The sequence below is a fragment of the Calypte anna genome, chromosome 20, assembly GCF_003957555.1.
Source record: "Calypte anna isolate BGI_N300 chromosome 20, bCalAnn1_v1.p, whole genome shotgun sequence".
Taxonomy (NCBI): domain Eukaryota; kingdom Metazoa; phylum Chordata; class Aves; order Apodiformes; family Trochilidae; genus Calypte; species Calypte anna.
Window position 1 is genome coordinate 4,923,055 of NC_044265.1, and position 15,793 is coordinate 4,938,847.

At 44.9% G+C, this 15,793-nt stretch overlaps 1 protein-coding gene across 1 annotated transcript in view; it reads left to right on the forward strand.

The window, feature by feature from the left end:
• Positions 1 to 1,163: 1,163 nt before the first annotated feature.
• Positions 1,164 to 15,793, forward strand: part of TOP1 (DNA topoisomerase I) — a 64,270-nt gene continuing 49,640 nt past the window's right edge. The window contains exons 1-2 of the mRNA XM_030462845.1: positions 1,164 to 1,351; positions 2,085 to 2,109. Coding sequence (XP_030318705.1) covers positions 1,319 to 1,351; positions 2,085 to 2,109 — 58 coding nt within the window. The 5' untranslated portion in view covers positions 1,164 to 1,318. The remainder of the gene's footprint in view (positions 1,352 to 2,084; positions 2,110 to 15,793) is intronic.

Consider the following 15,793-nt stretch of genomic DNA (forward strand, 5'->3'; position numbering starts at 1 on the left):
CGTTCACCTGTGTGAGAAAAAAAATTAAATTAAATTAAAGGGCCTGTTTACACTGGGAGAAATATCTTGCTGGCTGATCCTTTTCTAAAGCAGAAAGCTCTTGTTTGCAATGCAGCATCGCTGTCCTTGACTTGAAGAAGTCGAATCAGCCCAAACCTGCCCGATCTGCACCCGCAGCATCGCTCCTGTGCGGACTGACAATGAAATCCCCGCCTGGCTCCCGCAGCCTCCACGCTCCCGATCCAGGCAGCTGCGGGGACAGGCTGGTGACAGCGCTCAGCCAGGTCACCGCAGGACAGATTCTCGGTGTTCTTTTCCTCCCAAGGGAAGCCGCCAGCGGTACCGGGTCACGCTCGGAACCAAGCAGCACACCGGGCCATTTCTGCTCGGACCGGTTCCGTAGGAGCGTGACTCAGCCGAGATCTGCCGGTGTCAGGGAAAGGCAGCTGAGGCCTCAAGCCCATCCGGAAGGAAGCGGCAGCCACGCGTGTCCCCACGCACCGCACCCGTGCCCCGCACTGCCCGGGGGGGGCCATGAACGCGGACAGAACCAATTCCCGAGTGCCGCAGCTGCCCTGGGAAGACTCCCGCCCCGGCTCACGGCCTCCTCTGCCGTGCCCCGAGGGTCCCCGAGGTGGAGGAGGGGTCAGCAGAGCCCTGGCAGGCCCATGCGGGGCAGGAGGGACCCAGGGGGTGCCCAACCCGCACCCCGCAGGGCGCCGCCATTCTCCGCGGGCCGGCGGGGGCGGGGCCTGCGGGGTGAGGGGCGGGGCTTGATATGCAAACAAGGACGACGGAGAGGTGAGCGCATGCGCAGTGCGCTCACATGAGCCGGCGGTTCTTACACAATGCGCCGGGCCCCTCCGGCGGCGGGAATGGGCGGGGCCGGGTATGTAAATGAGGTCCGGATTCCAGTACAAGATTGGAGGAGAGGAAGGGAAGGGGCGGGACCGGATATGCAAAAAAGCGCCGGCGCAAGGCCCGCTGGGGTGAGAAGAAGAGAATGGCGGGGGGCGTGGCCTGTATGCAAATCACTCCGGCGCGTGCCGCTGCGGGAGGGGGCGTGGCTCGGATGCAAATCCCGGAAGGGCCCCGGCCAGGCCCCGCCCTCCCCGCGCTGCCCCACGGCGCCGCGGCTCCGCCCCGCCCCGCGCCTGCGCAGTGCGGGCGGAGCGGGACTTAGAGTCTGTTACACAACCGCGGTGCCGCCAGGGGCTGCGCTCTGCTTCGCGTCCCGGCTCCGCGCGTCCCCGGCGCGGGTCTCCGCAGCTCTTTTTTCCTCCTGCTCCGCTCCGTTAGGCCTCCCGCACCCTCCGGAATGAGCGGGGACCAGTTGCACAACGATTCCCAGGTGAGCGCTGCTTCGCCGCCCGCGGGGGACCTGCTCCCCGGGGACCCCGGCCTCTCGTCACCGAGGCCGCGGGGTCCTTACGCTCCTTTGGGGTCAGCCTTGGGAGTCCGGCTGATTTCCCTCCCCTCTCCTCGCCCGGTTTGCCCTCAGTGAGGGGAGATGTGCCCGATTGCTGCCCGCTGCCAGCCCCCGCTCGGGGCAGCCCAGGCGGCTGGGGAGAGCCCTGTCAACCCGGCCGGTCCTCCCCTCGCCCTGCTGGGGCGGCCCCATCCACCGAGACCCCCCCAACCCCAGGACCCGTTTCTGCCCAGATGGGGGGCGGTGGGGGAGAGGGGACTCGTGGCTGAGCCCCTGGCTGGGAGAAGGGGCGGGGGGCGGTTGTTCACCTTCCTGGGTCTCGCTTCCCTCTAAGGGGGGGGGGGGGGGGGGGGGAGGGAGGGTCACCCCAGGAGCTCCGTGGGTGTCGAGGGACGCTTTACCCTTCCCCTCCAACCCACCCCGGCGCCGCGGAGGGCACCTTCTGCATGGCGCTGCTCATTTCTCATTTGCTATTTAATTCCCTTTAAAAACGAGAATGAAAGAAAGGGGCACAAATCCAGCGCCACCTCCCCTTTTTCATTAAAAAAAAACAAAAGCGAAAAAAAATCCCAAACAAAAAAATTAGCTAAAAACAAACCCTCTTCCCGTCGGGACGGCGTTTTTCACGGTCTCTCCCTATCTCCTCTCCCCGCAGATCGAGGCGGATTTCCGAGCGAACGGTGAGTGTGGCCCCGGCGCGCCCCTCGCCTCGCCGCGCACAGACAGACATGGCGTCCCAGAGACTAAGTCCCGGCTCCTCGCTCACCGGCCCCATTGTTCCCATCGAGCTGCCAAATGCGCCCCTTTCCCGGCCTCCCCGGCCCCTCCCGACCCCCGCTTCCCCCAGTCGAGGCACCGGAGGCCCCCGATCCGAGCCCATCGGCTCTCCTGGGGACTCCTTTGGGCCCCGATTCCTCCCTGGAAAGTCGCCTTGTCGACGGTCGGGACTTAGTCTCTGCGCCATTTTCTTTTTCTCCTCTCTTCTCTGTGGCTTTCTCTCCTTCTCCTCCTCCCCGAGCTGCCGGAGAGGAGCCTTCTAGAGGCACCCGGCGGCAGTCCTCGGCCCCCAACCCCTTCTTAATGGGGAAAGGAAAGCGAAGTTTTTAACTAAAATAAATGCCCGAGCTGGTTTTTTTTTTTCTTTTTTTTTTTTTTTTTTTTTTTTTTTTTTAATCGTAGTAGCCTCCCTCCCCCCACTGCTCCCCTTCTCTGTTCCTTTCAGGGAATCCCTCCCTTCCCCTAAAATGAAAGGTGATTGCAACATGTTGCTCTTTAAAAGATTCTGCTGCATCCATTTTAAGATCGGTCTAGCTGCTTTCCTTGCTATTTAATTGATGTAATTTCACCTTGTTGGGTGGAGCATCTTAATTAAAATAAAAGCCCCCATTAAAAAAAAAAAAAAAAAAAAGGCAAAAAGCAAAACGGTGTAGACAATTCCAGAAAGGTAGAGAGCATCGCTTCAGAAAGTTTGCAAGGTAACTGCTCATTTTTATCAAAAACATGAGTCCTTTAATTTGATATATATTTATATATGAATATATGCACTTCTGTGCCTCTAAATATTTATGTTTCTATATATTCACAAATAATATTTTCAAATCATCCTGATGGTTGCTAACTTTTTTTCATTGTTTATTCACGTTTGTTTTTTTTTAAGATGCAAGGTAATTGCAATCCCCCTCCAGGTTGGTAGGTGTCAAATTGAAGGGCTTAATCAGGGTGGAGGGGAGTTAAGGACATCCAACCTACCTTTGTGTGTGTGTTATTGTCACTGTTTGGGATGTGTAAGGAACTCTGAGCTGTCCTTTGACTGGTGAGGTGGTAGAGGACAAAAAAACCTCGATGTTTAAAGAGAGCTGCTTGGCTTCTACTGATTTTTAGCATGCTTTTCTGGATGATGCCCATGTGCCTTGTTGCTTTGTAGGCTCCTGTGTGTAAATATTTACAAATCTACATTGGCGTACACCTTTCTGTCAGTGCATTGGAATGTGATTGTATGTGTGCAGTAGCAGCTGGCAGCAACCAATATGCAGGTTTTGAACTTTTATTTCCATTTTGAATCTATAGCACAGTGCTCTGAATAATCCTTTATGTCAAAAAGGGTGCAGAGGCTTTCCTAGGAAGTACAGGAGTAGCTCTTGAAGCAAATTAAACATGTATTTAAATACTTCTTATGCTGAGAGATATTTGGTCATCTTTATTTAAGGAAATGTACTCTTAGGTAAACTTAAGTAATGTACCAGTGTACAAAGGGGAAATGTTGCCTGTGTGTCCTTTCTGCTCCAGCCTCCAGTGAATCTGGGAACCTGGGATTTTTCTCTCTTGTGACAATGTGCTGTTTTATACTTTTAAGAGTTTTATACATGCAGCACTTAAACCTCCTCCAGTTTATATCTACCACATGTTGGAGGAATTCAGTACAGAAATTCTGAATAAAACTCCCTGATAGAAAAACAGAAAACTCAACAAAGAGTCCATACTCAAGAAATTCCTGCCAGTGTAGGTATTGTCACCCTTTTACTCCTATTGTAAATATTTTATGGCAGTCGTGTAACATCACTGTGACTGATCAAAGGCCCTTAAAATCCAGAATCCTTTTCAGCACTGAAAGGTGCATGTAACCCTGTTAGTCTTGTTAAGGGAAGAATGCTGAATAGATGCTGTCTTCTCTGACCATGACTGATCTTTCTGAAAACCTGTCACCTCTGCTTGCCCTGAGTACTGTTTCCTCTGCATAGGAATTCTGTGCACTTCTCTGGTGGGAATTGTCACAAGTGAATCTGAGAACAATGTCTTTTAGGTGTAGCAGTAAGGCTCTAGCTTTTATATTCTTGTTTTGATCCTATTTAGTGGCAAAGATTAGGAGTGGGTGGTAGGAATCTCAAGTACTTTTTTTTTTTTTTCCAGATACGTGAAATTGGTTTGTACTTTGGTTATTGTTAGGCAGCACTTAGCAGTAGAGCCAAACTCTCCTTCTACACAGCCTTTCTTTCCTTTTTACATTTGGGGAAGGGAAGTATTTCTGGGGGCTGATACTGACTCATCCTAAATGTTGAATTTATCAGTAAACATTTTTGTTATTAAAAATGTTTTGGGTGACTTCTGGTTAGTGTATCAGTAACAGAGCAGCTGGACCACTTTGCAGCTTCTTCTTGTTACTGATGTTCATATCTGGGTCAGTGTAGAGGCTGCCTGGTGTGGGGATGGCACAAGGTGTTGGAGCTGAAGGAAGGTGTCTGGGGGTGAATCTGCTGTCCTATTGCAGGTCACCAAGGAGCACCCTGGTTGTAGCTGAGAGCTTGGATCTGATTACACACCCGTTTCATTGATAGCAAGGGTAGTGTTGGGTATGAGAGAGGATGCCAGCAGTAAATATGTGTTCCTGGCTATTAAATGTCATTAAATAGCCAGGTCACTCCAAGCAGGAGTGTCCTGGGCAAATTCCAACTTGGGTAATTGCATTCAGTCTCAATATCCAGATACTCCCTCTTGTTTAATTTGGCTGTAGTGGGTGCTTTTTTCACCTTAACTGTATTTTTAGCATCAGCACGCACTGCAAAGAATTTTCCATGTTCAGCCCTAGCAGTGCCTGTTTGCAAACCATCCCGAAAACAGCATTTGCTGAAACAGCAAGCCCTTTTTTGCAAGTAGCATCCTCACAATCTTACACATTGTAGAAGGGAAATGGTAGCATAAAACTGTTACTTCCAAGTACAACTTGGTCATTGAGAATAAGCCCTTCTTGACAGATACAAATCTTGAGCCACAACTGTGTACTCAGAGAGGGGATCGTTCTGATGTATTTTTTTTTCTCACTTGGTAAAATTGCAGATCACTTCAGTTGCAAAATCTACTTGGATGCTGCTGAGTTTTGCCTTTAAGAGCTTTGTTACTAGGGCTGAACATAACAACCTTGTGCAACTTGAGAGTAAAAGCAATTTATCTTGACTTCCAGTTCTCCCATTGTGTTTGCAGAATGCAGTAGGTAAAAATTATTTGTGTTTGCAAAATAATCAAATTGTGTTTCCAAAGGGATTAAATTCCACTAAATGCTCCTAGTGTCTTGGTTGCTCAGCAGTCTGTGATCAAAACTTGTGTGTGAAGACACCACTAAGCAGTGTATTTAGAGGAACAAATGGGAAGATCAACTTGACCAATAATGTTAAGATGCAGTTTGAGGCCAGCATCACTGTAGTAACCATTACATTGTATTAAGAAGGCTCAGTTGTGAATTTGACTGTCCAGTGTCATTGAGATGGCTTCTGGGCATCAAACATGCTTGAAGGAGGGTTTTATTTAAACAGTTTTCCAATTTTAAACTGTTAGATTTTTGGAGGGAGGAAAAAGAAGGCCTTACTGCTGCAGCACCTTATCAGAACCTGGCAGGTTTTTTATGTTGGCCTGAGTGCTCGTGTAGCACCTCTGTTATGTATTGGGGTGAAGATAGGAAGGGGGGGAGCGAGCAAGAGGGAAACTGAATTAAGTAGCAAGAGTGCTGCACAATTTCAGAACATTTTGTGTTTTGCATTAAATTCCTGTGTGGCAGAAAGGTGGGGGCGATTTAAATGCTAACAAACTGAGAAGCAACATGATGGAGATCCTTACTTTTTTTTTTTTTTTTTTCTGCTGATGGTGAAACAGTCTGGTGGAGACCAGATTTGTCCTTCCTTTCTGCTGCTTTGTTGCACCTTCTGGATGGGTGAGAGTTTTCTGCAGGAGAGCAGGGGCACTGCTGACCCAGGCTCTGTGTGCCTCAGTGCTGCTGTAGGAGCTGCTCTCCTCAACACTCTTGATGAAGTTGGGAAGCTCGGAGGTGAATTCCTGTGCTCTGTGTCCTGTGCCTGTCAGGATGAAACTGTCCTCTGACTTCCACTGGGAACATGTCGCAAATGCCTTTAAATGTCAAATGTTTGGCAAGGCACCCAAAATACAAAAGGTAGTTAATGGTATCTAGATGAATCTTGATATATCCGCTGAAAATTTCCTTTCCTTTTTTTTTTAATCCATGGAGATGTGAATCCTGGGGACTGTAATCTGTTCCCTCCAACACAAGCCTTGAGTCACTCCTTGCCTTCCCTTCCAGACTGCAGTGCTGGGTGATGAGCCTGCATTGTAAGAAGTGCTGCCCACAGCCTCAGAACAATAGTAGGGTAGTTTTAAGTCAGAAACCACTAAGCTATTTTTTTTCTTTATTTAGTTTAGAAGTATCCCACAGCAGACTCCAACTTCTGAAAAATTTCTTCATTTTGTTTGTGCATTGATCTGCAGTAAGTTTGCAGCAGTCTGCTGCAAGGCTTGTGGAATGTAACAGCGCAGGCTTCCTATAGGAATCCTTGGATCCTTACATTGGTTCTGACTCCCCTCTGAAATGCAGGCTCAGGAATGTAAAGAAATGTATTGTTTGTTAGCTGCTCTTAAACATCATCTGCAACCAGGCTGTTGGCCTCTGTTTTCCCAGCTGTAGCCTCTGAAGGGCTTTGCTAGAGACCTTGAGGTCTGTTGTGTTAATTGTTCTGACACATTCAGCGCTCAGGTTAAAATTTAATGGGTGTCTTGTGGGAGTGGGGAGTTGAATGGATTTCTGGTAGCTGCAGCCAACTTTTGCTTTTTGGTAAAACTCAGCAGAATTACCTAAATGTGCTGGAAGATGTGTTTTGGGGGTTAATGGCCTGTGTGCTTCCTACTTCTAGCAGATTTTCTTCAGCTGTTTTCCTTTTTGCTACAGTGTTAAGCAATATCTGTTATTACACGCTATCAGGGCTACTTTGTTTACTTTGTAAAACATGAAAACAATTTAACCAAGGGACCAACGTGAGAGTGAGGGGTTTTATATGGCTTCACACAAATTAGTCACACAGCTCATAAAGGTGATTGAACACAAATTCAGATTTCATTTCATTTACGACTGTGATTTCAGATATTTGTTGGATAGTTCATTGAATTCCAACCTCCCGAGTTGTTCTGTCAGCAGAAACTGCAATAATACATAATTATAGCAAGTACTTAACATCTCATTGACTGAGATTCCTCTGTTAATGATTTCACTCTATTCCTGTTAAAGTAATACCTGCTGAAATAGCACAAGCCACTTCCCCATTAGAGAAGAGGCTCTGAGTCAGATTCTTACCAGAGTTTAAATTGGTGTTGTTATGGTACAATCAGTGGAGCTCTGACACAGTGTATCTGGTTTTTTGTTATTGGACTGAAGGGCTCTAGAGATACAGTGCCTATTTAGGAAAAGGATAATTCAACCTAAAATGAGTGGAGATTTTTTTTTTTTCCCTATTGCTTTTCAGTATCAGTTTCTTCCAAGTCTTCTAGTGCTAGTTGTGCTAATATAGTTTTTCATATCCTGGTGAGACATTTGGTCATTCAGAAGTATGTATTGGTTTTTTAAACAGCTGCCTTCACAGCTGCCAGTTTTATAGAAACTGCTCCAAGTTTTATAGAAAACCTCACACTTTGAAGCACGGGAGCAAAATACTCTTTAGCACTCTGTATTCTGCTCCTGCCTGCAGCTCTCAAGGACTGCCTTAGGTCAGTTGTTGTAGAAATTGGTGTTTATCACCTTGCTTTTGTGGGGCTGTTTCATTGCACTGAGCAGCATATGACCATTCCACCCTTCTCCCTGCATGGCTCTCCCTTCCGTGCTGGTTAGCACTGTCAGGGTTTAAACATGTCTCACAGTTAGATTTCAAAATACCTCCCCCTGCTAAGAGAACAGGAGAAGGTTATGGAGTTGCTGTTTCACCAGCTGACCTGCTCTTCTGAAAGAACAGCTGAAAATCAGTTTGAAACCCAGGTTCCCAGCTCCAGTAGGATTATTCCTTTCAAACAGCATTTCCAATGCTTGCTGTCCTTGCTCTGTCTGCTCTAGGGAGCTCCCTCTGCTTGTGCCTCTGGTGGCTTCCACTGCCTCTCACTGGTTGAACCTTGGAATGAATAGTGTTGAAGTGCTGTTCTGGGCAGAGCAGAGACTTTTTTGCTTCAGGCTCCTCCTATTCAGTAGTTCAGCTGAAAAAGTTTCAGTAGTGGTTTCCCTGTGTGTAAGAGACTACAGTATTTTTAGCACAGCATTTGTTAAAAATGTCCTGGCTGACATAAATACTAAATAGTTCCAATGGATTTAATCAGATTTATAGTTAGAAACATTTTCATCTTAAATGCTGGCTTTTTAAACTAGTGATTATAAAGAGTGAGCTGCATATCTTCTGATGTCATAGGGAGGGTTAGGACATTTGGAAGGTGATGCAGAAAGAGTGAAGTTAATTTTGTATTCTTGTGACTTGTGAGGTATAAAGAGCAGTAGAAGGTTGCTGTTGGCTTGAGAAACACAGGCATAACATGCATATTTTATGGCTGAAATTTGGATTCAGAATTTGACTTTTGTAGCTACTCAGCTGATGAACAAGTGAGAGCTCCAGACCTGAGCATGAGAGTGGAGAGCATGGAGCTGCAGTCACTCATCCTGAAACTTATTCTTTGGAACACTTACTTAACATGAATGATCCTTGGGCTTCTCTGAGTTAAAAGTTGGATTTTGTTAAATCTCAGTCTTTGTTGTTGTGTCAGCAGGAGCAGTGTCATGAAACAGTTTCGTGTTGGTTCTTGCAATAAACGGGATTCTGGGCTATCCTGCAGCACAGTTGGTGGAGATCATACTTGGTGAGGAAGTGGGAGACCTTAGCATTTAGTTCCCTATTAACAGCAGGTGATAATCATTGGGTCCTGTAATGAGGAAAGATGAGTAGAAGAAGGACAGTGGTTCAAATACGAATTGCCTCACAAATTGGGTAAAGTGTTATTGCAAAGTTCTAGTGATGTTTTACATCACCTCAAGGCCTATTAGTCCACTAGAATAATGTACTCTGCACAAAAAAAGAATTAAGGGGCTGAGAGCACTCATGAGGATTATGTTTGACACTGTTGCTTCACCCTGGGGAAATTTCCTTTGTTCATTGCAGTTGCTTAAATCTCAACAGCTTCACTTGAAGATGGTCACAGTAGTAGTCAGCTTGCACTTAGTAACTTGTACTGACAGCTGCTGTGTGTTTTGAAACTGCCTGTTCCCAACAGAAATGAGTCACTGGGATGGACAGCATTGAGCATGCTTTACCCTGGTGTTGGAATCCTTTGGAGGTGAGGGCTGGAAAATGTCTGAAATGCAGATCTTGATGGGCTGGGGGCAGTGCAGGCTCGAGCATGGGAGACACAGCAGGGAAGTTATAGGTGGCTGTCATTCAGCTCCAGCAGACAATCCCTCATAAAGGAAACCAACCTGTGTCCCCACCTATAGTTTGAAGACAGTAACTTCTGAAATTGGGATGATTGCAGGGTAAAGAGCTACAGCCACTGGGAGGCTGTTTTATTAGAAGGCCTCTGTCAGTTCTAGAGCCAAAAGTTGCTTCCCACAAAGCTTCTGATCAGTGGATCTTTTTTGGATTCCTTATTGATATTTTTGACATGGATGTATTTGTTCATGTTCACAAGCTTACCATGTGCCTTGTGCAGTTGTGAGCTGTGTGGGTGGGCATGTATATATTTTTATCTTATACCTTTGTCAGAGAAGGGTTTTGCAAGGAGTGTTAAAGAGGCAATGGCTTCCTCCTTTAGCAGCATTGCAGAGGGCTCCTTCAAAATTCTGCTCAACATAGATGGTTGCTTGTTTAAGACAGATGGAAACTGATGGCATTCATTGCTGCAGCAGAGTGATTCTGCAGCTGGCTGTATCTTTCCATGAGTGAAAAGAGATGGATTTCTGCCTCAGGAAACCTTGGAGTGTACTTGCAGCTTCACTAAAATATTTTGATCAGTCTGTGTAGCTCATCTTTGGTTGGGTCATACCTGTGTCCACTGATACCATCTAAGTGCCTGTTACATCTCATCAGCTGCAGCCTACAGCTGACATAGTATTTTACAGACACACAGTATTTAGCAGAGAGTAAAACTTTATTTTGGGGAGAAAGACTTAAATTCTCAGTGAAGGCATAGGTCTGATTCCTCAAGATGTCCCTTTTTATCCCACAATGCTATTTTCCAGTTATTTTTTTAAAAAATAAGATCCTTGTGACTTGTACTTTCTCTGGAATGAGTTTTGGAATGAGCATTTACCAAATGTTTTGTAATTTCTCAAGTGTTGGACTCCCTCCACTGCTCAGTGTTATTGCATGGGGTTGGGGGTTGTCCTATTTCCATCCAAATGTCTGTCAGTTTGGTACAGCTAGAAGATGTGTGGCAGTGTCTACATGGAACACTTTTCAAAAATTTTTAAAAATACAACTTGGCTTAGTGGTAAAAACTCAAGAAAATAGTTAATAGGAATGAAGCAATACCTGATTACAGATAGCTTTTGATTTTTCCTGGCATTTGTCACTTACTCCAATCTTTTTCCTAACACTGCTTCTGACACATCAGAATATGAACTTGTGGGGTGTTATCCGAGACCTTTTTCCTCCTTTATTTGCCATTTTCCTTCTGCACATCTTTCCAGTCTGAATGACAGCATGGTATCTTTTCATTTGTATGTAACGTGGAACAGATGAACCATCTGTTAGGGCCAGGGCAGTGTACTTTAGTTGAACTTTTTCTCAATGGCAATGTATTACTGTTCAGGGCTTGTATTCCAGTATTTGAACAAGGGCCAGACCTGTCAAAACAGCTGCTCATCTTCCTCTGAAGTTGCAGTTACTTCTTCTGGAGAGTGGCCTAAAAAGATCTTATAGGGGATAGAGTGAGGAAGAAATGGACCCTCAGTTTCTGTGGTTTTTTTTCCTTTGGAAATGCAGTAAGTGTCTGTTGCAGATTATCTGGCAGCAGTTTTGAAAAAACATGGAGTGGTCTTGTAACTGCATTGCAGAGTTTTGTGGAATGAGAGTAGCACAATGAGGAGGCTTCTCTTTTTGTGGTCTGGAAGCAGAGTTTTAGGAGGAGAAATGTACAGATGGTGGCAGAGGACAGCCTGGGACATGCCTGGTGGGGTGAGATGTGCTGAGCAGGTAGGAGAGCTGTCTGCCTTCATCTCCTCTGCAGAGGATGCAAGTCAGAGAGAGGTAGGTGAGTGCTTTCTGTCCTTAGGGAGCTGAGTAGCTAAGGAAGCAGCAGTTCTTCCTCCAGCTTCTGGTGCTGTGTGATGCTGTGTTGCCACCTATCAGTGTGCTCTGAATTCCTTGATGCTCTCATCAGGCTCCGTGAAGATGAAGGGATGGATGTGAAAGGAGAGTACTAAGCACTGGGGAGGGATGTTCTGTCACACATGGACACTGTCCCTGGGATTAAGGCTCTTTGTGCTGTACTTACCCTGGCCTAAGGCCTTAGTGAGGCCATGCTGTTTAAATAGGCAACACAGTGGGGAAAGAGGGAGTACTATGCTCTTCTCAAAGGTGGAGAAACAAGATCAGAGTGGGAGTGATTTCTTCCAGCACAGAAATAGATACAAAGCTGTCTGGACTAGAATTCAGTCCCAACTTGGACTTTTGGGTTTTGCTTTTTAATTCTTCAGCTGAGGTAATGAGCAAAGGGCAGTACAAAAAGCAAAACCAGAAACAACTTCAGCAGCTTTTAGCATATGTTGTAATTTTTTTTCTTAAATGCAGAACTCACCACAGGAGCTAAAACCTGCATTTTGTTTTCTGTGGTACTAAATTATTTCACATACACTGAAATGTTGCATGCTGGCTTTTTCCATTAATGAAATCACTGGATTTACAATAGGGAGATCAGTGATTTCCTCATCTGTGTGGGGGGTTCTGGTATCCAGTACGCTTAGGATTAGTCTCATGAACCATACACCTTGGCTTGAGTGCCTCTGAACTGTGCCTTGAGCAATAGGAAGATCGTATTTATTTTGTCTTCTGCCTGTGAATGCCAGCAAGTGTGTGAGTAACATCAATTATTGGAGAGATAAAACAGCCAGGATGGGAGGTACCAGTTTTAACTTGCCTAGGAAGGTACACTTACAAGTTAGCTGAGCACTCTGTTTTAATCTGGCCTTTTGGAGAACGAAGCAGAAGATCTTTGGAGATCCATGGGAGGGAATGATTCACTGGAACACAAGCAGCGTGTACAAAATGGAGGGATGGAGTGCAGTGCTAGTGACGTACCCTGAGGTCTGTGCTCTGGAGTTAATGACCACCAGATGGGGAGTAAAAAACTGCCTGCTTTTCTTTTGAGGACCAAGAATGTCACTGAAGATGTTAAGATGTTGTAATGCCTCTTGTGCACAGGAAATCCCCCCATGTGTGGATCAGAGTAGGTGTTCCTTACTGGTGTTTCCCCCTGATGCTTCACTTTTGGCATTAGTTTTGACTGAAGATTAGTTGCCTTCACTTTGGTTATAGTGCACCTCGGGTGTAAAGAACAAAATGTCTTGAGTGCTTTCTGGCAGTAGAAAAAGTAAGGTGCAAGTTGTGTTCCAGCACACAAGTGTAAATTTCCAGAGGACTACAAATAAAATGCAAGAGATGAACTCTTAACAGTGACCTTGATTAACTTCTACAGTGCACAGTCCTGTTGTAGGTGTCATCTTGATCCATCTCTCTAGTAAAGCAACAGTAACACAGGGTATAAGTGCTGTTAAGTCTGATATTTGTCATACTGGAGTTGTGTAGGTGTTTGGATTCCTTTGTCTTGCTCCAGCAGATTGGAGCATCTCTTCAGCTGTCCAGGATGGATACCTTTGGATGTGAATGTGGATAACATGCATTTTTCAAGAACCTTTTTCACTTTTGTGTTTTTAATATCCTTCTGTGTTCTTCCTACTCCAAAGCCAGGAAGCCTCTCAGAGGAGCTAACATCTTGTCTGAGTCATAATATCATAGCTGGGGATGTCACCTGCTCTTCATTTGGGAAGCATGAGCAAGCTGTCCTTGAAATACCTGTTTTCATGAGTAGCTACAGTCTTCTAGTTTAAAATATGCTGTTCTCTGGAGTTTTATACCTGTCATAAAGAATGTTTGTCTTATATCATCAAGTTAGGCTTACTCAGCATCATATTTATCTAAGGGAAGCTTCTTTCTAGGTTTTAGTCTGTTCTAATTGTCTAGATGTAAAGAGGAAAGTACAGCTTGGCACTGGATGCTCTGTGCTTTAGTGTTGTTTGCTCCAGTCGATAGCTGGGTGGAGGCTGCAGGTAGCAATCAGCTGCCTATCCCAGTAATTTAGTTCTTAAACTGAATCTTGGGGAAGAGGCACTCAAACTGATCAGTCCATCAGTTTCTCGTTTCACAGATGAAGACACGAAGTTGTCATTCTTCAAGCATTGCCATCTGTGTCTGACATGTTTGCCCCTTGCCTAGCCCTGTTGTTGAGACAAAAAAGTGAATTTATTGTTGAGCCATAGCCTGAGTTAAAATATTCTGTCTGTGTCTGTCAGCAGAGCCCTCTTACAGCTCTTACCTGGTGCAGTATTTGCCTCTTCCAGGAATCTGATAGATTTTTCTCTAAAGCTGCCAGCTTCATTTTTGCACACCAACTGAATCTGTTCTGCCTGCAGGTTAGCAAGCAGGTTACATGGGGTGTGGGTGATTGCTTCTTCAGCAGAGGGATTTGATCTCCTAGGAATTCATCTCTGCTTGGGCTTTGCTCGTTGCTTATCAGTGTATGGTTAGAATGAGAAATGATACGAACACCCCAGCCCCATTTCCAAAGGATTGGGAGGTTTACAAGGTCTTGGTGTAGTGAAACTGCAGTGTGTGTTTTTTTAATGGATTCTTTTACAGTAAATGAAGCTGTGGAGCTTTGTTTTGTGGAATGAGCCCCCTGTAGTTGTATTTCACAAGAACATGAAGCAGTGTTCAAAACAGATGTGAGCCTTCTTTATTAACAGCAGAATTAGTTTGGGTTTAATTTCAGTTCTTCTGCTTTTTCTTCCTTTCTGTACATACCTCACCCATCCATCCAGGGACAGGAGCCTCATGGTCAGAATCTAATCCAGATTTAAGAAACCTTATATCTGAAAGGGAACTCGTTAGTGTGTACCTCAAGGAGTCTTCTTTGCCTGACATCACTGTGTTTGTGTTTTGGGAGGGCCATTAATCTGGGGAAAGGAACACTTCTCAGTTTCATTTTTATAGAGAAGTTCTAGGGAAGATGTCTACTGACTTGCACGTGGCAAATATTTACTTTTGAATGGAGCTGATATAAATATGCTTTTTGATTATTTTTTAAAATATTTTTTTCCTAAACTGAATTTTTATAGTGTCTTTTTGTGTTGTTAATCTCAGGAGAGCTCTGGAATTAGTTTCAGCAATTAACTCTATACCAGAGCAGAGTTAAAGCAGCCCTCACTTTAGTTGTGTTTCCTTAATAATGAAAGAAGTGTTTGTTTTTAAAAAAAACCAAACTGTACATGTACTACAAAGAAGTATGTTGGTGAGAGTTGCTTCAGAGACTGGAAAGGTAAGTTTTCCACTGGTTTTCACTTCAAACATCTGTTACACATAAGAACTTTCTTCTAAGCATCCATGAAGTGTTTGAAGGATAAAAAATGAATGAAGATTTGTGTCATTCCTGGGTTTCTCATAGGTCTCAGGTTGGTGTCATTTGGTCAGCAAGTGCCAGTGGTACTTGCCCAGTTCTCCATCCCATGAGCTATTCCTTAACTGGCTTCTCCCCACCCTCAGTATCCAAATAGTTTATCAGGCAGCATGGTCAGTGCTTTGCTACTGGTACGTGATTTCCCAAGCTGTGTGATCTGAATGGGTTTATTTACACATAGAAATAAATTCAGATCAAGTTGCCTGATTAATACTCCAAAAAGGCATCAATTCAGAAATAGGTTGTAAAGTGAGTTTGTTTTCTAAGTGTCAAATGATGTTTCCTCCTTGATTTCCCTTGCACTTAATCAAACCAGAAATACTCCTGTGCATCAGGTGTGCATGTGAGTTCATAAAGCAACTTCTGATGCACTCTTTGGTGGGACAGCTTGACATTAACTGCACTCTATTCACTATAGTCAAATGTTTCTGGGAATATGATGCTTGGTATTAGCAGGCTGTCTCCTTGTTTTTCTTGTTTGTGGTTATTTCTTTCAGTTAAAAGAAAAAAAACCTTGGAGTTTCTGTATCAAGGAAGCCATCTTACTATGAAGACAGACAAGGTTCTAGTATTTGTCACAGAGACTGCAGTGACAGAAAGTATTTTGTTTTGTATTTTAATCTTGAGGTAACTGGTACTTTAAAGTCTCTTCTTGTGAAAACCCATGTTGAACTGGTTTTCTGGTGCTTGATCCTTTCTGGAGCAGGATGCTGAGCTATTTCACCTCTTAGAGATGCAAACAAATTTCCTTAGGAAACCAGGTCAAACTTGCATTGTCTTCAGCAAATTTGGGATACTTAGCACACCATCCCTAGAAGAGAAATGGTACTG